Raw genomic sequence first — 23913 nt, 5'->3', positions numbered from 1 at the left:
AAGAAATGGAGGCTCAGAGAGGCCAAGTGACTTGCGTAAAGTCCTAAAGGTGGAGGTGGTATAGGCAAGTTTCCATCTCAGTCCCCTTCAGAGCTTGCTGATGTCCACTCAGTGGACACCTTCCGATGAGCAGCATCATCTCCATCCCCAGCCTGAGATTACTAAATATCTTCCTAAGTGGCTCTTTCCCCTCTTTTTAAAAGCGAGGGGGAAGGATTGGAGACTTCTGGTCTTTAAAACTTATATCTATACCAAAAACAGAATGAGCAGTAACCAACATGTTCTCTTTATTGGGGATTAAATGACAAGCAAAAGAGATTTACACCCTCAGTGGAAGAGAGAAATTCTCCCTGACTTGACCTAGCGAATCCCAGCACCGCATTCCTCCTGTGTTCACTGAGAGCTGGTAGGCGTTCAAGCACCAAGGGGTCCTTAAAGCCACAAAGAAACCTCTCAGGTGCCGCCTGTTGTGTGTCCCCCAAGGTGTAGTTTTTTGTTAAATTATCCACCTCTAGAGCAACCTCTGGCATTTGCCATGTGGCCTGGGGTGTGCACATGCCGCCATGCACAGGATGTGACCCTGGTAATCCAACCACCACAAGAGTATGGTTTCCCGAAGAGAGTGTGGCCCTCCAAGCTGTCACTTTGGAGTGAGTTTATTTCAGCATTTGGGGGTGCATCTTGGGAAATTGTCATTCTTCCTGGATGGCATCACCTTACAGGAATATCTCAGGGATCGGAGACATTTGTCCTTTGGGGGTGTGTTTGAGCCATAGAAGTAGGCAGTTGGTATTTGAAGTACAAGCTTGTGATTCAGGTGGGGCTGTTAATCAACTGGGTGATTTTTGGATGGAGACTGTGGAATAGAGGAATAGAGGAGGTGGGAAGATGATGACAGGAGCAAAGAGTGTCCGTGGTGGCATCTCAGCATTGAATGAGGGCCAGTAAAATAACAGAGAGATGAGTGCTGTTTCACAAGAAAGATCCATAGCCTTTTTGGAGAGGGCGGGGCTTCTGGATCTCTGCATCTAACCTCTTGTTTCAGAGTTGAGGAAGCAGACGGCCAACCCTTCTCAAATGAGGGCCAACCTGGAATGACCTGTCCTTTTCTCCACTTTGTAGCTTCTTTGTTATCTACGGAGGCACCCCTGACAACTGCAGTGGAAGGTAATGTTTGTTACGTGGAATCCCTGTGGGCTCGTTACCCTACTGCACCGAAAGGTTCATCTCTGATCCAGAAGAGGGTCAGAAGGTATAAGAGTTGGGGACTCTCAGCTCCCAAGGGGGGTCCATCTGAACAAGATCTCAGGCCCGAATAGGTATCCTTTCCATGGACAATGTCCCTGAGATTGGGAAGGAATCAACCTGCAGAGGCATCTCCAAGGACCTGCAGGGTGGAGGTGGGTGTCCTGTCTCCAGGGAGGTCCTGTTGCCCATGCTCAGTGCCCACTCCTATGGTTCTCAACAATACATGCTGATCCCTGGACAGGCTGGGGTGCCGGGTCTCTGGCTGCAGGGCATGGAGAGGCAAGTCCAAACCTTCTGGGGTAGAATCCTTGCCTGTGCCCTTCCGTGAGCCCATATTAGGCCACCTTGGCTCCTTCTCAACATAGAGGATCCATGGTCCTTCAGCCTGTGTGCATCAGAGGACCCGTGCACCCCCCTGGGGCGTCTAGTGAGAGAGCTGGGAGGTGCAGTCAAAACAGCTTGAGGTTCTGGCAGCCTGGGCTTTGGGAAGGAAAGTCACTGCCCATTTCCTATGGGAAACTTTAGCCCTAGGACCAGAGGAAGGACAGCCTCCACACCAAGGCCCCCACCCAGGAGTCAGCATGGATCAGTTGGGAATCCTGATGGTACATATGTCAATACCAGATGTACTAGTCATTGGTACTAGCCAATGCAATTAGACAAGAATAATCAATTAGAAGCATCAGGAAGGGAAAAGTCATTTTTGCATCTATCCCCTGGAGCCTTGCATAGGTCACATGTGGGAACATCAGAATCAGGGTCAGTAGGTTTATGCAGAGATGTTTCCTCCAAAAAATAGCCTTTTAGAGTAGAAGAACTGAAGACTAGACAACTCCTTGACTTTTCCAAAGTCACACAGCAAGACACATTCAAGATCAAAAACGACATGTCTTCAGCAGATTCTAGTTTATTTCAGTCCTTGAGTCTCCTCAGAGAAGACTTAACTTTGTAGTTTCTGCTTTTCTCTCCTTCTACTATCTGTATATGCAGAGACTACTATCACAAATACTGAGACTCCTGCTGCAATAGGTAATGGATAATTTCATATGGGTCCTTCTCTGCAGGTCAGGATGCTGAGTATATTTATGAGTTTGACTCTTATTCAGGAAAACGTTTAGGGGATGGAGTGAGAGAGAGTGTTGTGAGCATGTTGTGCAAAGGGAGGTCCCTTGTGAACCAGAGTGCCTGGCTTGTTTGGGAGCCTCCTTCACAGCCCGTGTTCCAGTGGGTGAGGAAGGGTTAGTCAGAGCATGGGGTCTGCAGGAGCATGTGTGCTTTGGGTCGGTGGCCAGTGGGATCAGTCTCTTGTCCACAGTGCCAGTTGTCCCATCTGCACAGCTCTGTGCTGACCCGGGCCATTCTGGCCTCAAAGACCTGGTGTGCGGCCAGGAGGACCAAGTGTAGGATGCTCTCCAAGCCCACCTCAGAGCCCCAGACGAGTGTCAGAGCTCCTGCTAGGACATCCTGGGGTCACCAGGTGACTCTTCGGCACGGACAGTCATGAGTCCCAGGTTCAGGGGAGTTGGGGCTCTGCCCATGGTACGCCAGAGAAGAAACATGGCGACAGTTTCTAGGTCCTCTCCAGGATGCAAGCTGAGACGTGCATATTTTTAATTCAGAAGCTCTAGTGGATTGGGTTTTGGCAGAGCAGTCGCTGTACCTTACGCATGAAGAACTCTATTCAAGGCTTGTTAAGGCTCCATCCCGGGTAGTGATTCTCTCAGGGATCTTTGTCTACCGGGAAGAATTAGGAATATTTTAGAGGCTGGAGACCTGGTCTCTCAGTAGGAACATACAAGAGAAATGCTGTGCCTTCCTCTAGGGACCAAATCGGGTTTAGCTTTGTGGCTGGTGAACGGAGGTGACTGGTGTCAGGGCCGGGGTGAGGTCATGTACCAGGGTTCCTGGGGCACGGTGGGTGATGACAGCTGGGACATCAATGACGTGAACATGGTCCTAGACAGCTCAACTGTGGCCCAGCTCTGTCTGCACCAGGAAATGCCCGTTCCTCTTTGGATTGCTCTTGCCCTTCTCCCAAGCCCACAAATTGCTCCATCTGAGAGTCCCGCCCCCCTCCACTCTCTGTTCCTCTTGGCCGCTTACCAAGTCTAGCTGCTGAGTAGCCTCTGAGCTCCAGAGGTCTGAGCCTTACCCTCTCTGGTGGATCCCTTCTTTCTCCCCAACTTTTAGTGCAGTGTCTCATGTGCGGTCAGAGATTAGCCCATATTCACTGAGTGAATTAATTAATGAGTGACGGGCCCAGCTAACCCTCCAAAGTAAAGTGTGGTGCAGCCCCCTTCTCTGCTCAAACGAGCAAGGGGATCAGATTTAATGCTTGTTTACAGAAGAGCTCTCATTTGGCCTTTTTCTCTTTGTATTTTCAGCAACAACCATGGAAACCACTTCTGTGGAGACGCAGACGCCAACTGGTAATTAAACGCTGGGACTGGGTGGTTGTGGGACCCAAGACCAGCCGCAAGGACTCAGGAGGGACCACTGCAGAGAATCCTGCTGGGTTTTAGATGCAGGACAGGAAGGGCCTCCTCTGATGGGGTCCACCTGAGGCCTCAGGCCCTTCCTTGCGAGTTTCCACTCTGACCAGGAGACAGGACCCAAGTCCCAAATCTCCACTCCCGCCTATGCATAGCCACAGGCCCTTCCTAAGATCTCGGCACCCCAGGCAGCCCTACTGGGGGTCCAGCAGTGGTTACAGCCACTCAGTAGGGCAGCAGAGGCAGTTTGGAACAGCAGCATCTAACCGAGTCTCTCTGGATGTAATCGCTTTTTTTTTAATATCCTTTTCTAGAACTTTTATCACGTCATGGGCATACGGTGGATACTTCTGCCTCAGGTGATACATTACACGGTAACTTCTCCTGCTCACTATTTCCTCATCTTATTATAGTCCTGTGTGTCCATGAGTGTGCCGGCTTGTGCCAAAGCACAGAGTATGATTTGGGCCAAATTGTTCAAATGTTAAAAACAATATCAGGAGGCAGAAAGGTAAAATGATTAAGAGCAATGGCCTGAGTACGTATCCTGCCCCTGTCACTCACGAGTCAGTTGATCTGGGGTCACCTTCCTGAGCCTCAGTTTTCCCACAGGGTTGTTTTTAGGATGAACTAAGATGACGTATGTCAAGCTCTTGAATATGAGCAGAGTTTCGCGTGTTAGGAAATGCTCAAAACCGTCTGCCACGAGTAAACTTTAAAAATCGGCACCGTGGGGTGTGTGTGAGGGAGGAGAAGAGATGTCCCAAGTGTGCAGGGACACAGGCCTTTTAGAAGCAAGCCTGGCTCTCTCGCTGAGAGCCGGAATGTTATTGCTCTACTTTCTGAGTGGGGAGCAATCCCCATGGCAGTGCCGGGCACACGGTGGGTGCTCCCATGGTGGGGGGAAAGGGCTGTGCCACGGGCAGGACAAGCTTTTCATGCTTGGAAGTGGACTTGAGAGGTCAGGCCGGGGACAGAAGTGGGACCTGAAAGTGATGTCACCACGAAAGCCCCTCAGGATACAGGTTGCCCAAACTCCACTGAAGAGGCAGAATCTTTAGCTTCTTAATTTCAAACACAGAAACAGGGTGAGGACTCCGTTTGATTGTCCAGTCTTTTCTGGATCCCCGCTCACTGTGAAGGGCTCTGCATCTCACACAGGCCGGGCATCTTGTCCCTCAGAAGGGACAGACAGTGAAATCTCTGTGCTTTCCTCTAGATGTGGCCTTGAGGCTGGTGAACGGAGTGGACCGGTGTCAGGGCCGGGTGGAGGTCCTGTACCGGGGCTCGTGGGGCACCGTGTGTGACGACGGCTGGGACACCAATGATGCCAACGTGGTGTGCAGGCAGCTCGACTGTGGCCCAGCTCTGTCAACGCCAGGAAGTGCCCGCTTTGGTCAGGGCTCAGGGCCTATTGTCTTGGACAATGTGGGCTGCTCTGGAAACGAGTCCTACCTGTGGAGCTGTCCCCACAACGGCTGGCTCTCGCACAACTGTGGCCACGGGGAAGATGCCAGCGTCATCTGCTCAGGTGGGCCTCCAAGAGGTAGTACAAATGATGCAGCACAGGGCAGAGGCACAATAGTAAGGATGCCTATCCTTCTCCAACTTTGATGTTTCTGTCAGGAAAATGGAAATAAAAGTGGTACCTTGGGCAACTTATTTTACCTCTAAGTGCTTCACTTTACTTCTCTTAATATAAGGGAACCCTTCCATCATGGGTTGCCATGAGGACCAAATGAGATAATGAAATACTTAAGACAACGAGTGATTGAAATTGTATAATCATAGTGATCATCATAATCTCATTGCCGAAGTAGCTACATTGTTGGGTTGCTGACCATGTACCAGTCCGGGCAATAAGCGTTTTATCTGGATTTTCTCATTTAATTCTCCCAATAATCCTATGAAGGCTAGTAAGTCTCAGTAAATATCATCTCTGTCATCTTATGGGAAAGGAGAGAGATTTTTATCTCCCACTGTCTCTGTCAACACAAAATCACTTAACTTTTTGGGCTAAATGACCAAAGAGTTACTAATCTGTGCTTTTAGCCATTCCATTCAGTTAGTTGAGAACTGCTAAATTAAATCAAAGCCCTCAACCTCAACTCCTCATGCCTTTTAAGACAAGCTGCTTAGGCTAACTTTTCTCAAATAAATAAGAAAAGCAATGGGTCCGCATTTTTGCACAAGCATAATTTGTTTTTCTACAGTGATGAAAGGTTAATTTCTATTTTACTGAAATAAGCAAATATCTGCAACAGGAAATGTGCAGAAACAAATGCACAAAATCTTAAAGGGTGTTGTTTCATTGAACTTGTTTTTAAGGTATCAAGAGCCCTTTTTTATAATCACCACATTTTCTGGGACTAGTTTGACATGTTGTGGTGCACACACGAGAGACTCCAGAAATCTTTATCGGTTTGAATTAAATTTCAAAAACTGGTTATAGATCTGTTGACATTGATACCCGTGAAGTTGCTATGTCTCTATTTCAGAGTCAAGTGTAAGAAAAGCAAGGGTCCAAAGGTGGATTTCTCGGTCAGGATCCCTGTGGATGAACCACACGCGTGTCTGATTTTTCTTTTATTCCTTTATAGTTTCCCCATCAGGTCTTCTCAGCACACCTGGTAAGTACACTGAAAAGAATATGCTGTATTTTGTGTATAATTTATTTTTCATTCTACACATTCAATCTTAAGAATAAGTACTGCCTCACTGAACTTTAATTAATGGTATGAGGTCTGCACAACAGTGTGATTTGTGTCCCTTCTAGAAACACAAAGGCAATAGAAACATCTTTAAGGTCTAGCATAAATGGACCGTGTGGTCATACAGTTATGTTCTTCCTCTATTTTATTTTGCCATTGACTCAAATTTCACTGCACATCCAAATCAACTGGGTTATTTGTTTGAATGCGAGGTCCTTAGAATTCGCCTTACCCTCATCTAGAGTCTCTGATTTGGAGGGCCTGGAGTGGCGCTCAGGAATCTGCATTTTTACAGAACCAAAAATAAGGAAGACCTGCAGACCACACATTGAGCAACAATGCTGCATGGCCCAGTACTGAATTAAGTTTTTGTGTTTGCAATAGAATTATGGAAGCATGACTTTGCTAAGAATGTCCAAGAGAAGTGACAGAAGATATGTATATATATTTTAAGCACTATCTATTTTTACTTATTTTTTCTTAATGTCTATATTTTACTTAACGTCAAGTGAATTTAGGTTTTTAACATTTTCCCAGATGGTTCTTGGCTACATCAGAAGTGTCACTTGTTGATATCAAGACTTTTCCACAAGTGCATTGCTAGCATCAAACTTTTACATACCTTTCATAATGGCCTTAATATCCTTGCTACCTCTTGCAGCAAGAACCAGTCCTACCAGGACCCTTCTAAGCAGGAAAGACCACAGCATGGAATCTCTCTGTGTTGTTTCAGGGGAACATGTTCCCTGCCTTCAGGGACGTAGGGTCTAATGGCAAGATAGACATTAATCAACTGACCATTCAGTTAATATTACAGCCGTGATAAATGCTGGAGCAAGAGGCACACGGCAAGAGAGACGTGCTCAAGCCATCAGAGAGAGAGCGGTCTCTAGAAAGTCCCAGGTGAACTGAGGTCCAGAGCCGGTGTAGGAGTCAGCCAGACAGAGCAGGAGGGAAGAGTGTTTCTCTGTTATTCACTGTCGCTGCTGTGAGGAACTTGAGGGAACAGATATAGACTTAGGTTGACTGCAGCCACCCTCCCCCAGCAGTAAGATACCCCCGCTCCTGCAGGCTTAGCCATCCTAATATTGTAGCTAGCCAGAGTAGTGCCCCAATGGGAGGCTATCTCAAGGTCCCATTTCCCAACCTGTGCCCTTGACACATTTTCTGAAACTCTAAAAAAAAAAGACTTCTGATCAACGAAGTTTTGGAAGTGTTGCCTGCCAGTGGTGGTCGAACCCCTTTTGTCTTTTGCGGCAAATGGGTGAGGAGCTTGTGTGTAGACAGCTGCAGTCGGTTCCAGTTCTTATTTGCCTTCTAAGTCCTTGTCTAAATCTGGATGGAGATGGTGGAGGCAAATCCAGAGATATACCATGAGTAAATCTCTGGGACGCTCATCCTTGGTCACATCGTGAACTGACCCATGAAGCAATGAGCAATCTGGCACCATCTCCACTTGTGGCATCCTGTCCCTCTGTACCATCCCCTTAGGCTGGCCATTGGCTTGGGGACACTGAGACTCCATGGAGAGGGCTCAGGTAAGGCTCCCATCCACAAAATCCTTAAACCCACTACATGGGAGAGACTGTATGACAGAGAAGAGATCATACCTGAGAGAATGAAATAACCTGGTTGCTCGTGACAGATGAAAAATGAAAACCTTAAAATTGAAAACCACTATGATCAAAAAAGTTCTTATCCTGGAATGGTGCTGTAAAATCAGTGGGAAAACAGTATGGAGTCTTAGTCAAGGCTGCTGGGTGACTTCCAATTGGAAACCCAATTGTGGCGGGTGTATGGAAAGTAGGTTGGCCTGGACCACCTTCCTTGCAAGAACCACAAGCAGTGGGCTGGTAGCAGGCAGTGGCTGTGACAAAAGGCAGCACGGGATGATAGCTAAAAGCATGCACAGTAGAGCTGGAGTCTGTGTGTCCTTGGGCTACTTTTATAACGTCTGTGCCTCAGTGTCCTCATTTGTAAATCGCGATGACAGGGTTAGAGGATGGATTAAAAGAGATAGTGCGTATAAATAGTAACACATGGTATTGTCTTCAACAAACTATGAAGATGTAATAACTCTTCAGTAAACATTTGCTTAAGTTCCAGAGCACTTTCCAGAGTGCCATTGGAGTCACTATACAATCTTCTTAGGCTTCTCTTCCAGAATAACTGGAGTGTTCCATGTGCTAGAAGTGGGCTTGTTTGATGATACCTTGCTTTTTTTAATGCTCAAGTCCTTCAGTTTTTCCTCCAGGTGAGCAATAGTGTACACAATGTCCAGATGTACACAATAGGTACTTTGGGAGATTTGGGGCAATGGCTGAGTCCAAATGAACAGGTACCAGCTCCCTTGGGAAGTGAGTAGGCCTTTGGGGAATATCTTGAGAGAACTCTTTGTGGCTCCTAGTTGGTCCAATCTGACAGCTTAGCTATCTTGAACACTGATCCCCAGTGCTAGAGAACAGTCTGTTTCCATTTCCTGGAAAACAAACAAGTAGAAGCTTCTTTCTCCAGGCGATTTACCACCGTTCCCAAAATGGCAGCCGCTGTCATCTGTAACTATGTAGTTAATTGTTGGAAGAGTGCAAGTTGGTCTCAATAAGTCTGTGCAAGAGGATTCATTCAAAATGCATGGACACAGCCCAAGCAGAGACACCTTCAGTGTTCTGTTTGGTGCTGTGGATGAGTGTTGTCAAGACTCTGGAGCTCAGAGCTTCTGAGCTGGATGCAGATTCTGACATTGACTGCCAAGTGACTAAGCAAGATGCCTGGAGCCTGGCAGTGGGAATTGCGTGGTGTCCTCTGAACTGTGTTCAAATAGCAGAGTTCTGAATGGAGGATTCTCTCAGGCATGTCTGTCAGCTTGCCCTTGAGTGTGGGAGTAGGGATGGTATGTCGGAAATGAGGTGGGGATGTGCTGGGGCAGACCCTTCCTGGTACTGTGGTGTCTGTTGAAAGAATTCTCTGGCTGCCTGTTTCTATTGTGAATTGCTTCTTCATTTTCAGGGGTGTGTAGCCACTTGGCCTCACTGGCCCTCTTAATGGGCCATCAACAACATCAGGCAGGGTAGCTGGAAGAGTCCCTTGTGGGCCCCACATTCCAGGTGGAGAGACTGTTCCAGTGGTGCAGTTCTCTGACATCAAGGACCCTCACTGGCCTGTTGGTTCTGTCAGAGAAATTCAAGTCTCTGAGCCCTGACGGCTGCTCCTGGGAGGACTTGACTTTAAAAAATATCTGGGAAGTTTATCCGATGCCTTAACCCTCCCTATTTCATGAAGTAAGAAACAAGGGATGGTGAAATTTTAATAACAATTTAAACATAGCAGATCTCTTTGTATTAAGTAGATTTGGGCCCATTAGCATCATAAAAGATGAAAGGGCGGTATCTCTAGTCCTTTTAGCAAAATGAGATGGTTCGAGTTCTTGCTGCAAAATATCGTGGATGAAATCCTTCCCACTGAAGTCAGTGAGAGGATCGTATTTTCTTTTTGCACTTAGAATTATATTACTGACTCCTCGTCTCTTGAATTTGCAGAAATTCATTTAGCATATCATCCTCTGAAGACTCATAGTCTGAGATTTCAATTGTACAATCAATTTCACCATCATTTGTAGCATCTAGGGTAGTGTTTTTTGTCTCTTTGTATTCCTCTTCTGTTTCATCTAATTATTGTGAAACATCTTCCTTTGTTAATTTTCTTCTCTTTGCCATCACCAATAGAAAATGAAAAATTCTGAATTTGTAACCACATTTAATAAAAGCTAAAAGTGTGCTATAAAGACAGTGTCTCCAGTCTTTTAAAAAAATTTTTTCTTGGGGGCTGGCCCGGTGGCTCAAGTGGTTAAGTATGCACACTCCACTTCCGCGGCCCTGGATTCGCAGGTTTGGATCCAGGGTGCACCGACGCACCGCTTATCAAGCCATGCTGTGGCGGCCTCCCATGTAAAGTGGAGGAAGATGGGCATGGATGTTAGCTCAGGGACAACATTTCTCAGCAGAAAAAAAGAGGATTGGCAACGGATGTTAGCTCAGGGCTGATCTTCCTCACACACACACACAAAAATATCTTCTTGAAAGATAATGCAATATTTTGGGCACTAAAGAGTGACGATTTATTTCACTGTTTTATGTTCCTTCTAGGCAATGCCACTATTCTTCCATATTCCTATTATATGTCGTTTTCATAATAGAATTGATGAACTAATAACTGAGGAACTAATTCGTTGAATGATGAAGTAGAAAAATGTTTCAAGATATAGGAAAAATGAGATCACTATAACCCAAAATGTATCTTGGATTTGTACAAGGACCCAATGAATCCGTATAGTAACTGTAGTACAGAATGAGTTTTATCCTATATCTTTAATGAATAAATATTCTTTTTCCACTTTGGAAGATCTTTAAAAGTATATAAAAATCATAAAATATCAATCTTCACAAATACAGTTAGACTTGCTCAAAAAAAGAGACTCAAAAAACGAAATTGAGTCCGATGGACGCTGACAGTACACTGAGGGTTAACCTGAAGGGGGCCTGGAGAGCTTTAGCGTGGCCTCACTGGTGGTGAAGATCCAGGGTTCTCTAGATTTTGGTTTTCTTCAAGATAGAGTGAAAATTTCTCAGGGTATGTATCAGAAGGAACAGGATATCTGACACCAAAATATTTACTTAATTAGGGGGCCTGGAGTGGCAATTTCCAGTGCTGACTCTACTCAATTTCAGACTGGAGGGTGGATTCAGCAGCCACCCGCAATCCTTGACAACCAGTTTAAACTGCCTTCTCTGGTCCAGCCTTTCTTTCTGAGCATAGATTACATCCTGTGACTAGAGACTGTAGCGTTAGGGAGCCTGGTAAATAGACATGTACTTTATTACACCTAAAATTATTGAGCACCCCGTATCCTACCCACTTGTGTTCATCTGCTCTTGCAAAACCCCAAACACGGCAAGAATGCTAGCGACACACTAACCCAGGATTGAACCACAGCGCCCCCTGGCATGACTGTTAGGTGAAGCTCAAGCCAGTATCTGACTGTAGGAGATCATGTACAAACAGCGGAACCTCCTTTCTAAGGTGACTGTGGTTTCTTTCTAGGTCACTGGAACCCCCAGGCTACCACCGATGGTAAGACGTTTTTGCTTTACTTGTCTTCCTGGGCTTTGCTCACTGGCAGGGTCAGCCAGTTCTGCTGCTGCTGCTGTTGGCTAATTGAGGCTGAGTGCTGGCTTGGCCACAGAGCAAGTGTCTGCCCTTCAGAACACAGGGATGGAGAGGGAGGGGTCAAGGGGTGCCAAGACCCTAGGCACCTCCCAAGCATACACTCAGCCAGGCCCATCTTTCTTTCCCCTTCCTTCTTCTCTCGCCTCTCATTCATTCATTCATTCATTCGTTGCATGAGATTGGCTTCAGTTTGGTGTCCCAAGAGACGAAGAGTCAACGCCTCTTCTCACCATTCATGGCAGTTTTCCTGAAGAGAACTAACATCCTCCCAGCGGTCGCTATATACCCTGCACAAAATTATTTTTATACATCAAGTGAGTTAATATATTCAAAAAGCACTTAAAATACTGCCTGGCACATCAGTGCTCAACTAATGCACACAGTAGGTGCTATCATCATGAAATCTTCCCAACAACACTGATGTGAATAGCATAATTACCCCCATTTTGCAGATGGGGAAACCGGGACCCAGTTAGGTAAGCCATCAATAGTTACATGTCAAAGGTCACATGGTGGGTAAGTGGCTGGGCAGAGATTTGAACCTAGAACAGGTGCCTTTGCCTTTGTCCATGATTCTCTCTAAATGTATTCGCCTCTCCTCCTACTCCACAGTGAGAGTGTGTGCGCTTTGACATGTCAGGGTCCTTTATGTGCTAACCCAGGACAGCTGACCCTGCCAGTGAGTTGTTGGCTCAATGAGTTGAGGCCAATCCCTGCCCTTTCAGAGCACGCCTTGTGAGCATTCCTGGGAAGGACTCAAGGGACAGCTTTCTGGTGATTGACGTCCAGCAAGGGACAGGTTGAGGCAGGGAAAGGGAGAGCTCTCCTGCATTCACAGGAGTGACCAGAAGGGGGCCCCAAGGAGGGCTGAGGAAGCTCAAATGCTCCGTGAGAATACCCCAGAAACAAGGCAATTTACCTTCCCTCCCTCTTTCCCTGACTCCTCCTCTCGCAATAACCACAGCAGCCACCTCCTCCCTTCTCTTCCATCCCATTCCAGCCTCTCTGGTCACTCCCCGACCACAAATCTCTCACCACCTCAAACTAACCACTGAAAAGCCACACCCAGGATGTGGCTCCTGCTGTCAGGATGTTGGGCTGGATCCCTCAGGACCTCGTCTCTGTTTTCCCTGCGTGATCAGTGTGGGTGATTTAGCAGGATCGTGTCAGGCAGGAACACTGCCCATTGTCTCCCTAGTTGTGATCAGCTTTACGGTGAGAATCAGGCTCTCTGAGCCCCTCACATGTGGCTTGAAAGGGTAGGTCAAGGCCCCGTCTTGGACAAATACCATCTTGGACTTGATCCTGATGGCAGTGGAGAGTACATTGAGGCATTTTCAGCAGGAAAGTGACCTGAATATATCTGTACTTTCTGAAGATCAAATTTGGGATGGTCTGGGAGAGACAGATAAATCATCTCAGCATGGGTATGGGAACCGAGTAGGCACTCCATAAATGCTGGTTGAATCAGTGAATGTGAATAGATAGAGAATGGAGGGGCAGGGGTAGAGAGATCAACTGGGGGGTCCCTGGAGCAGGCCGGGTTCAAGTGAAGGAAGGTCTAAGCTAGCAAAACGGCGGTGGGAATAAAAGAAAAGATGACCTTGGTGATAAAGTGAAAGTTGCCCTTGGATATAAGAAGTGAGGAGAAGGAGGGATCAAATGTGACAAGCAAATTTCCAACACAGTTGTTCTGGAGCATGGTGACACCATCAATTCAAATGGAGGAGAGAGTCTGTGTTGAGTATGAGATGGTGGGCTGGGATATCCAGGAGGCCATTGAAAATGTTGGTCTAGAGCTTAAGGCTGGCACTGTCAGGGATGACCAGCCCTGGAGAGACGGATTTGGGGTCGTCTTCCTGGGAAGCTCTCAGAGTACATGAGGTCCTTCAGGGGGGAAAGACAGAGTGAGAAGAGGGCTAAGACAGTGCTTGGGAGAGCAGCAATATGTAAGGTCCCGAAGAGGAGAGCAACTGGTGAAGGAGACGGGGCAGTGGTCAGAGGAAGGAGGAGAACACGGAGTGCTGGGGAGTGAAAATCAGGGGACCGAGAGGGGGAAGACAGGGCTTTCCACCGTGTCAATGCAGGTTTGCCTCTGAGGCTGGTGAATGGAGGTGACCGCTGTCAGGGCCGGGTGGATGTCCTGTACCAAGGCTACTGGGGCACCATGTGTGATGACAGCTGGGACGCAGACGTCATCTTGTGGCAGCTGGGCTGTGGCCATTCAGCGTTGGCCCTTGGCAGGGCCCGCTTTGGTCAGGGCTCAGGGAACATTCTCTTGGGCCCAGTGTACTGCCCTGGGTGGGAGGCCTACCTGTCAGCTGCCCTCACAGCAGGTGGTTCCACCATGAATGTGGCCACAGGGAAGACACCAGCTTCCTGTGTTCAGGTAGTGCAGACATTGCCTCGTGCTGTCACCTGTGCCACTCTGAGGACAGGAGCTCCTGCTATCCTCAACATCACAGCACATGTGCATAATGCTTTGCAGTTTACCTGCTCTACTCTAAGTGATGTCTCATTTGAGGTTAGAGGGCAGGTATTCCTGTCCCTTTTCACAGATAAAGAAATGGAGGCTCAGAGAGGCCAAGTGACTTGCCTAAAGTCCTAAAGCTAGGAGTGGTGGAGGCGGGCTTCCATCTCAGTCCCCTTCAGAGCTTGCTGATGTTCACCTAGTGGACACCTTCCGATGAGCAGCATCATGGCCATCCTGGCCTGAGATGACCTAACACCTTCCTAAGTGGCCCTTTCTCCTCTTTTAAAAGTGGGGGAGAAGGATTCGGGACTTCTGGTCGTTAAAATTTAAATCTACACCAAAATGACAATGAGGAATAACCAGTAAGTTCTCTTTATTGGGGATTAAATGACAAGCAAAAGAGATTTACACCCTCAGTGGGAGAGAGAAATTCTCCCTGACTCGACCTAGCGAATCCCAGCGCCACATTCCTCCTGTGTTCACTGAGTGCTGGTAGGTGTTCAAGCACCAAGGAGTCCTTAAAGCCACAAGGAAACCTCTGAGGATGCCACCTGTTGTATGTCATCCAAGGCAAGGTTCTAGTTAAATTATTGACCTCTAGAGCAACCTCTGACATTTGCCATGTGGCTTGGGGTGTGCACATGCCGACATGCATAGGATGTGACCCTGGTAATCCAACCACCACAAGAGTATGGGCTCCCGAAGAGAGTGTGGCCCTCCAAGCTATCACTTTTGAGCGAGTTTATTACAGCATTTGGGGATGCATCTTGGAAAACTGTCAGTGTTCCTGGATGGTGTCACCTTTCAGGAATATCTCAGGGATCATAGACATTTGTCATTTAGGGGTGTGTTTGAGCCATAGAAATAGGCAGTTGGTATTTGAAGTACAAGCTTGTGAATCAGGTGGGGCTGTTAATCAACTGGGTGATTTTTTGGATGGAGACTGTGGAATAGAGGAATAGAGGAGGTGGGAGGATGATGACAGGAGCAAAGAGTGTCCCTGGTGGCATCTCAGCATTGAATGAGGGCCAGTAAAGTGACTGAGAGTTGAGTGCTGTTTCACAAGAAAGAAATATAGATTTTTAGGAGAGGGCGGGGCTTCTGGATCTCAGCATCCAACCTCTTGTTTCAGAGTTGAGGAAGCAGAGGCCCAACCCTCCTTGAACGAGGGCCTTCCTGGAATGACCTCTCCTTTTCTCCACTTTGCAGGTTCTTTGATTTCCACGGAGGCACACCTGACAACTGCAGTGGAAGGTAATGTTTGTTATGTGGAATCCCTCTGGGCTCATTACCCTACTGTACCCATAGGTTCATCTCTGATCCAGAAGAGGTGCAGAAGTTATAAGAGGTGGGGGTACTCAGCTCCCAAGGGGAGGCTCTCTGAACAAGGCCTCATGACTGAATGTGTATCCTTTCCACGGACAATGTCCCTGAGATTGGGAAGGAATCAACCTGCAGAGGCATCTTCAAAGAGCTCCAAGGTGGAGGTGGGTGTCCTGTCTCCAGGGAGATCCTGTTGCCCATGCTCAGTGCCTACCCCTCTGGTTCTCACTGATGCATGCTGATCCCTGGCCAGGCAGAGGTGCTGGGTCTCTGGCTGCAGGGCCTGGAGAGTCAAGTGCAAAAGTTCTGGGGCAGCATCCTTGCCTGTGCCCTTTCCTGAGCCCATATTAGGCCACCTTGGCTCCTTCTCAACATGGAGGAACTGTGGTCCTTCTGCCTGTGGGCATCAGAGGACCTGTGCACCCCACTGGGGCCTCTACTGAGAGAGCTAGGTGGTACAGTCAATACAGCCTGAGGTTCTGGCAGCCTGGGCTCTGAGAAGAAAAGTCACTGCCAGTTTCCTGTTGTTCTGCAGGCAGACAGAAGGAACCTCTTCCTTCTCAGCAGGGTCGAGCGCTCAGTCCACACCCGCTTTTGTCTGGGGCTTCCTTCCTTCTCAGCCCACTGCTTTGGAGGGTGCCGTTGGAAAATATACCACCCTCACCCCTTGACGGGTGCATTCCTTTGGGTCTTCCCAGAAGCCGACTCAGAGAACAGGATTCCAGGCTCCGGCGTGAACTGGGGAGGGCGAGAAGAGCAGTGGGGAAGGGGGCCGCCGGGCTGTGGGCAGTGGCGGGTCGCTGAAGCCCGGCATGCTGATGAGCCAGCGAGGCCGCTGGGGCTGGAGCTCGATCCCCAGCAGGGTCTCGGGGGCGGCCCGATTAGTCTCGGACTCCCTGCCCCTGGGCCGCCGGAATGGGCTCTTCCTCCAGAACTGCTGGGACCCCTCCTTGCTGTAGCCACGCAGGGGAGTTGAGGCGGTGGGGTGGCCGTGGCGGCCTGTCCCGGGCGTGCCAAGGGGCCGTCCTATTCCGGAGAGGAGGAAGCCCCCAGGCCCAACCAGGCAGGCAGGCACTGGCGGTGGGATAGAGGGCGGAGCTCCCGGAGGACCCACAGGTTCGCGGCGCTGGGGGGCGATGTGCACGCAGCGGGCGCGCCAGCAGCCTCAGCTCGGCGTGAGCCCCTGCGCCTCTTCCACCTCGGAGACCAGCTGGGGCCGCTGTGCGCTTTGGGTCCGACTTTCCTTCTCTTTCTCACAGACGTGCGGTCCCGGTCCACACCTCTGCCCTGTAAGTACCCGGCGACGTCCTCGGGAAGTCCCTCTGCTCCCTGCCCCCCCCCCTTTTCTCCTCACTCCGGGCCAACCGCTGCTCTGTGCGGAACCTACGGGTCGCCTCATTCTCGCCCTCTGTCACCGAGACACGCGGCACGCGCTTCCTGATTAGTCCTGGGAGTCCCGAGACTTGCGTCTTCCCGTCCTGACGTCAGTGTGAGCTTTCACGGGGCGCATTGACAGCGTCCCCAGAAACTCAGGGAACGGGCCGCGCGTTCCCTGACCTTTGCCCTGGCCCGGTCCCCGCCGGGGAGACTTTGGTGGGAGGATGGAAGTGGATCGCCACCTGAAAGTGATAGGAGGATGCTGGGGGTGTGTCCTTCCTTCTCCTTGTCCCTGTGGGCGGGGCGGGGCGGGGCGGGGTGAGGCAGAGGGAGGAATCTCTAAAGAATGAGTCCTGGGTCTGATCCTGGCGCCTGGCCGCCTGGCTGCAGCTGGATCCTGGTCCTGATGCTCAGCAAAGGGCCTCCTCCAAGGGCTCAGTGTCCGCCCAGGAGTCCTGGCGAGTCCTGCCGCCCTAGGCAAGAGTCCTCTCTGGAAGCCACCCTCTCAGGTTTCCAGAAGTAGGAGAGGAGCAGGCTCCCCCTCAGGAGTGATTTCTCCTGGAGGGTCTGGAATTGGTTACGGTGACCAGCCGAGTCCCCAGGACCACCGCTCTCCCTGAGCTCAGCCTGGAGAGCCTGTCTGGCCTCCTGCCTCAGCCTGCTGCCAGCGCTGCTCCAGAGAAGCTACGAGGAAAGAGGTTTCAGTCCTCTGCTCATTTCAGATGAAAATGACTGTCCAAGTCATCCCGTGGATAATTGTGACCATTTTAGAAAAATGGCCAATGACACCCCTGCAAATGTCTGTCTGTCAAAGAATTCCTTACCATGGAGAGAACAGCCCCCTTAATGTTCTCTATGCCGTTGAAAGTTTTCAGTGACAGTATATTGGGAAGTGCTACATACACTGGCCCTTCTTGGCCATCTACGGTCCAAATTGAAATCGTCAAGGCTCTGAGAAGTCCTGCCGTATGAAAAGGATTTAACTTTCTCTATCAGACTAATGACCATGAATTTAAAAATTATCTACTGAAATCCTATAATTGCTTCATTTTCTTTCTAGATTGGCGGCACCCATTCCCTACAACCACTGAGGGTAAGTATCACTTTTTCCCACCTGGACCATAGGGCATGGATTTCTTATGCCCAGGCTTGGCTGTCCATGAAGCAGATGCCTACAAATGCACAGCCCATCTCAGCCTGCATGCGCCGCCTACCCAGGCTGCCCCACCGCACCCTGCACTCACGGCCAACGGCTTGTACACAGGCAACTTTCATGTCTCCCCTGCTAGGTAGATGACTCGTTTGAACTAAGGAGATCTACCTCTCCTTCTTTTAAGCAAATGAGATAAGTGATTCTTAAAGGATAGAATTAAAGGCTTTATTTCTTCTCGTATCTCCAAAGCTTTGGGAGGAAGAAGGGAGACTATAAATGGATAATTTCACAAACAATCATGATTTTACAAGTAATTTTTACCTCATGATATGGACATGGTTCAAGAGCTTTCCATTGCTCTTAGGAAATGATATGGCTACTTTTTCATGTCATTGAATCTTCTCTTCCCATCATTTTAAATGCCTTCATTGTTTCCATTGTGCAGCTATGACCATAAATTATTTAATCCCCAATTGTTGGGCATTTAAGTTGTTTCTATTTCTTTATTATTATAAATAACCCTGTGATGAAGAAAATTTTTGTAAATAATTCTTTGTGTAGCTTCTCAATTTTTCCTTTAAGACAGAGATAGATTTACTGGACCTAAGTTAAATAGTGCCTGGTACATAGAAAGTACTTAATCAATACTAACTCTTCTTATGTTAAATATTTTAAGATCTTTGCTGTGCATATGGTCAAATTGCCCTTAAGAATGGTTGTGAAATTACAGAATGATGAAAAAGAGAAACTGAACTCTCTTGGTAGCTCGTAGAATTAAATACTTAATATCAACTTACTGATATAATTGCAGTTGTGACAGGTGCTTCAGAGGGAAAGTTCAGTGTGCAAAGAGGCCATAGTAGTAGAGGCTTTACTGGATCGAGAGATTTGGGGACATTCTTTAGGAAGTGACGCTTGTGCTGAGCGTTACAAGAGAAGCAGGGGCACTTGCCGAAATGCCTTCCAGCCGGAAGGAATGCGTTGAAGGCCTGAGTGGGAAGGAGCTTGGCTTTTCGAATGAGTGAGAGGTGGTGGCAGGAGGGACTGTCAGAGAGCTGGGCGAGGGCCAGATCATTCAGAACTTAGTGCGTAGGTTAAAACTCCTGACTTTATCCTAAGGGCAGAGGGAACTGTGGAAAAGTTTTAAGCTGGGGAATTACAAATTCAGAAGTATGTTTGCAAAAGCTCGTGCTTGTCTTTTCTGACAAACTGTGCAGTTCCTGAGGGCCGGAACCATGTCTGCCTTTTTCCTGATTGCATCCTTATTTTCCAGTGTCATGTCTGGGATTCCATAAATATTTGTAGAAAGAATAAACGAGCAAATGAATGAATGGATGAGTATATAACTGCTGTCGGCATTTTGATGTATATTCCATATACACATATAGACACATACGCACAAATCACAGCATGCTTTATACCCTATTTTATAACACCCCTTTTCACTTGAGTATATAAGAAGTAGTTTTTCCATGGCCTTAAAGTTAGCATTTTTATGGCATTGAAATTATTTCTACACCATAAAGTTTGCTGGCTGCACATTTTTCCATTGTATGGATATACCCTTATTTATTAAACAATTACTAATTGTAGGACAAAAGAATTGATTCTTTCACATTATATCTTATATACTTAGGTAATTGCATACAGTAAGATTTTTATTTTATTTTATAATAGTCTTTATTATATTTTTAGAAATCTGTATGCATATCCTTGTGTCTAAAACTTTGGCCTTATCCTGGATTATTTCCCAGCATAGAAATAGAACTTCAGGGTAGGCATATTCTAAAGTCCAAATTATCTTTAAGAAACACTGTTTTCCCAAAGAAGGATGGAAAATATTTGCAAATCATACATCTGATAAGAGATTTGCATCTAGAATATATAAAGAACTTTTACCAATAATAAAAATTCAAATAACTCAATTAAAAAATGAGCAAAGGATCTGAATAGGTATTTCTCCACAGAAGATGCACAACTGGTCAACAAGCACATGAAAATATACCTAACATCATTAGTCATCAGGGAAATGCAAATCAAAGCCACAAAGAGATAGCACTTCCCACCCAGTAGGTTGGCTAGAATCAGAGAGTCAGATAATAACAAGTGTTGGTGAGGCACTGGAGAAATCGGAACCCTCAAACACTGCTGGTGGGAATGTACAGTGGTGCAGCTGCTTTGAAAAACAGTTTGGCACTTCATCAAAAAGTTAAATGTTGAGTTTACTGCATGACCCAGCAATTATACTCCTAGGAGTATACTCAGAAAGGACAGCATGTGTCTACACAGACACTTATATACAAATGTTCGTAGATAGCAGCATTATTTCTAACAGCCCTAAAGTGGAAACAACCCAAATGTTCATCATGGTGAATGGATAAGCAAATATGGTATATCCATACAATGGAATATTACTTGGCAATGAAGAGAAATGAAGTCCTGATAGATGCTACAATATGGATGAACTTGGAAAACATTATGTTAACTGAAAGAAGCCAGTCACAAAAGGTCACATATTGTATGATTCTATTTATAGGAAATGTGCAGAATGGGCAAATCTGTAGAGACAGAAAGTAGGTTAGTTGTTGCCTGGGGCTGAGGGTGTTGAGGGAAAATGGAGAGTGACTGCTAATGGGGGCAGGGTTTCTCTTTGGAGTGATGAAAATGTTCTAAAATTGACTGCGGTGATGGTTGCAGAGCTCTGAATATACCACAGACCATTGAATTGTACACTCCAGAAAAAATAAACCAAAAGAGTTATGAATAAGGAAGAACATCAGTTTTACTTTACATCGCCACTGAGTACAAAAACATTTTTAAATGATCTATTAAAATAAACCAACCAACAAAAAGTTTCAATGCTTAATACTATTTATCACTCTCTGGTAAATCATGAGAGCTAATATTGTTGGGCGCTAATTATTATGCGCTGGCGCTGTTCTAAGGGTTTACATGTATTATCTCATTTGATACCCATAAGAATCTGATGAGACAGATGCTATTACCACCCCCTTTTTCAGATGAGGAAACTGAGGCAAAGAGTTTAAGTAACTTGCTCAAGACCTTGGGGCTGATGAGAGCAGAGCCGAGATGCAAGCCCAGGCCTTCTGTGGCAGAAGCCCTGCTCCTGAGCCCCCTTTACGTTGCTTCTTGTCAGGTGGCAGAACCTCGTGTTCCCAGGAGACACGAGGGAATGGTTACAGGACAGAGTGCTCTCCATGGGCCAGCACTTCACTCAGCCAGGATTTATCCCCAACTCCCTCCCTGTAATGGACTGAACAACGACAGCAGTCACTCTGTTGCTTTCCTGGCATTTTTGCTACAAGGCGATACACGCTCCTTCTGAAGCTTGGGTCACCTCTTGCCAGAGAATCACTGTTCTAGGCCGTATGGGGGAAGTAGAGACTCAGATGAAGGCCCGTGATGGGGGGCGGCCTGGGGCCAGGCCTGAGAGAGGGGACTTGCTCAAGGAAAACTTGAGTCGTGTTATAAGTGCAGAGGATGAAACCTGAGGACTCTTACCCAGAAGACAATTTCTCGTCACAACGCATCTGAAGACCCGCCACAACGAGGACGTCCCTCTCTCTCTCCTCTATAGGACCCTCTTCAAATTGTGGTGGCTTCTTATTCAGTGCCAGTGGGACAATTTCCAGCCCATCCTACCCTGGATATTACCCGAACAATGCTAAGTGTGTCTGGGAGATAGAAGTGAATTCTGGCTACCGCATAAACCTGGGCTTCAACCACCTGCAGTAAGTAACACTCAGGTCATCGGGTGAAAGATGGGTCCTGCACTGCACACCCTGTGGTTTGCTTTGTGTCCTGACTGGGGTGTTTTTCGCTCTCACGTACCCTGGACTAGATTTCAGGTTGCTCTGCTCCCTACCATGAGCATCAGGCAGTGTTGGGAAGTGCTTTGATTTAACGGAGGAAGAGCAAGAAGAAAATCTTAGAGTCAGTAGCATCACACGTGAATCCAAACTTTCTATAAAATATAGGAACAATAGAAACCTCAGTGATGACATGAATCCATTGTCCCGTACAGGTTGGAGTTACACAGTAGCTGCAATTATGATTATGTTGAAATCTTTGATGGATCACTGAACAGCAGTAATTTGCTGGGGAAAATCTGTAATGGCACCAGGCAAATATTCACATCTTCTTACAACAGAATAATTGTTCGATTCCGAAGTGATGCCAGTGTCCAAAACACCGGCTTTTCTGCTTGGTATAACTCCTTTCCAGGAGGTGAGTGGAATCTAGACCTGACCTTCGAGGCTCGATGTACTTATGCAGCCCCCTCTTCTGTGTGTATCATGGTTCCCACGGGAAATCCAAGAAGGGTTTCAGTGACGCGTTGCCCACTCTCCTTGTCTCTCGCTGTGACTGTGGTAAGCCAAGGCAGCGAGGTGTGGAGAATAGGGGACACACTTGGCCTTGGGTTTGCCACCAACTCCCTGGGGGACCTAGTAACTCACCTTGCTGTGCCAACACCTCCCCTTCTGGAGGGTGAGGGGTCTTAGCTCTGTGATGTCTGGAGCCCCTTCCAGCTCACTCATGGAGCTGTCCATACCCTGATCGGTGCCGTTTGGTGACTTTGGGGATGAAGGCAGGCCCATGGGTTTTTCAGCCTTGGAGATTTGTTGTGGGACGTGGCCATCATATTTATGGTATGTGTCTTTCAGACGCCAGTTTGAGATTAGTCAATTTCAACTCCTCCTTTGGTGCATGTGCCGGGCGTGTGGAAATTTACCAAGGTGGCAACTGGGGGACAGTTTGTGATGATTCCTGGGACATTCAGGATGCCCAGGTGGTCTGCAGACAGCTGGGCTGTGGATATGCAGTATCAGCCCTGGGAAACGCCTATTTTGGCCATGGCTCTGGCCCCATCACCCTGGACGATGTGGTGTGCTCAGGAACGGAATCTACTCTCTGGCAGTGCCGGAACCGAGGCTGGTTCTCCCGTAATTGTGCCCACCGTGAAGATGCTGGAGTCATTTGCTCAGGTATCACGTGATGTCATTCATGGAAGGCCCATTGCACCTCTGACCTGCCTCAATGTGAGAGCTAAGGACAGGTGGCTGATGGCGTCTGTGGCTCAGTTTGGGGAGGGGACAGGCAAGAGCTTGTCAGCTTGTCCCCTTGGCCTACTCACTCCAGGAGGCCATGCATGGGCCGCGTTCTCTCTGGTGGGCTTCTGGGACCTGGGGCCATTATGCTGGACACGTAGCTGGTGTCCTGTGTGTGTTCTTACTCTCTCGTTTGCTCTGTGACGTTTAGCAGTGAGTTAACCTCTCTAAGCTTGTCTCCTCGTTTATTAAGAGGAAATGACCATGATAGTACTTGCCTCCAACTGTGATCAGAGAATTTAAATGGGTAATGCGTGTAAACCCTTAGAACAAGTCTGGACATGTAGGAAATGATGAATAAATGATGGTATAACCCCTGGCTGTGATGCTGATGACCCCCAAGTAACGATGGGGCTGGGGAAACAGCTGGGGAAACCACTTAGGCCTCCTCCTAGTAACACAGGCCTCACAGCAAGAACTCAGTGGACCAAGGTGCACTCACTGAGGGGGTAGTCCATGAGTCGCATGGGTGTGTCCGTGCCTCGTCCCTTCCTTCCAGCCACACTTTAGTGACTGATGCTTTTCCTCTATTCCTTTTTAGGAAACTACACAACAACCTCTGGTGAGTACCCCTGATTTCCATCTCACCGTCTGACTGCCCTTCTCTGCTGCTGGCCTCTGGACCGTGCAGGGCGTGTTTGTCCTTGTGCCTTCTCTAACAGGTGGCATCCCCTGTAGCTGACATCACAACCCGAGGAGAGCTGGGCCTCTCTCTAGGATTCTCTTTGTCCTTCAGTAGCCTGGCCAGCATGAGATTCTGGTCTCTGGTCAGTCCCTAGGAGAG

At 47.8% G+C, this 23913-nt stretch overlaps 1 protein-coding gene across 1 annotated transcript in view; it reads left to right on the top strand.

Moving 5' to 3' along the window:
* The window catches only part of LOC147916916 (scavenger receptor cysteine-rich domain-containing protein DMBT1-like), a 50320-nt gene that overhangs the window by 13166 nt on the left and 13241 nt on the right, over positions 1-23913 (top strand). Inside the window, exons 10-22 of the mRNA XM_087433017.1 lie at positions 1123-1167; positions 3633-3677; positions 4055-4114; positions 4960-5271; positions 6341-6370; positions 11549-11578; positions 15357-15401; positions 16730-16759; positions 17908-17940; positions 21599-21752; positions 22046-22248; positions 22686-23006; positions 23671-23691. Coding sequence (XP_087289143.1) covers positions 1123-1167; positions 3633-3677; positions 4055-4114; positions 4960-5271; positions 6341-6370; positions 11549-11578; positions 15357-15401; positions 16730-16759; positions 17908-17940; positions 21599-21752; positions 22046-22248; positions 22686-23006; positions 23671-23691 — 1329 coding nt within the window. The remainder of the gene's footprint in view (positions 1-1122; positions 1168-3632; positions 3678-4054; positions 4115-4959; positions 5272-6340; positions 6371-11548; positions 11579-15356; positions 15402-16729; positions 16760-17907; positions 17941-21598; positions 21753-22045; positions 22249-22685; positions 23007-23670; positions 23692-23913) is intronic.

This window comes from Ceratotherium simum, chromosome 6 (assembly GCF_057802395.1).
Source record: "Ceratotherium simum simum isolate JZ-2026a chromosome 6, ASM5780239v1, whole genome shotgun sequence".
NCBI classification, from domain to species: Eukaryota; Metazoa; Chordata; class Mammalia; order Perissodactyla; family Rhinocerotidae; genus Ceratotherium; species Ceratotherium simum.
Note: the sequence above shows the minus strand (reverse complement) of the source record. Positions and strands in the feature narration are given on the sequence as shown.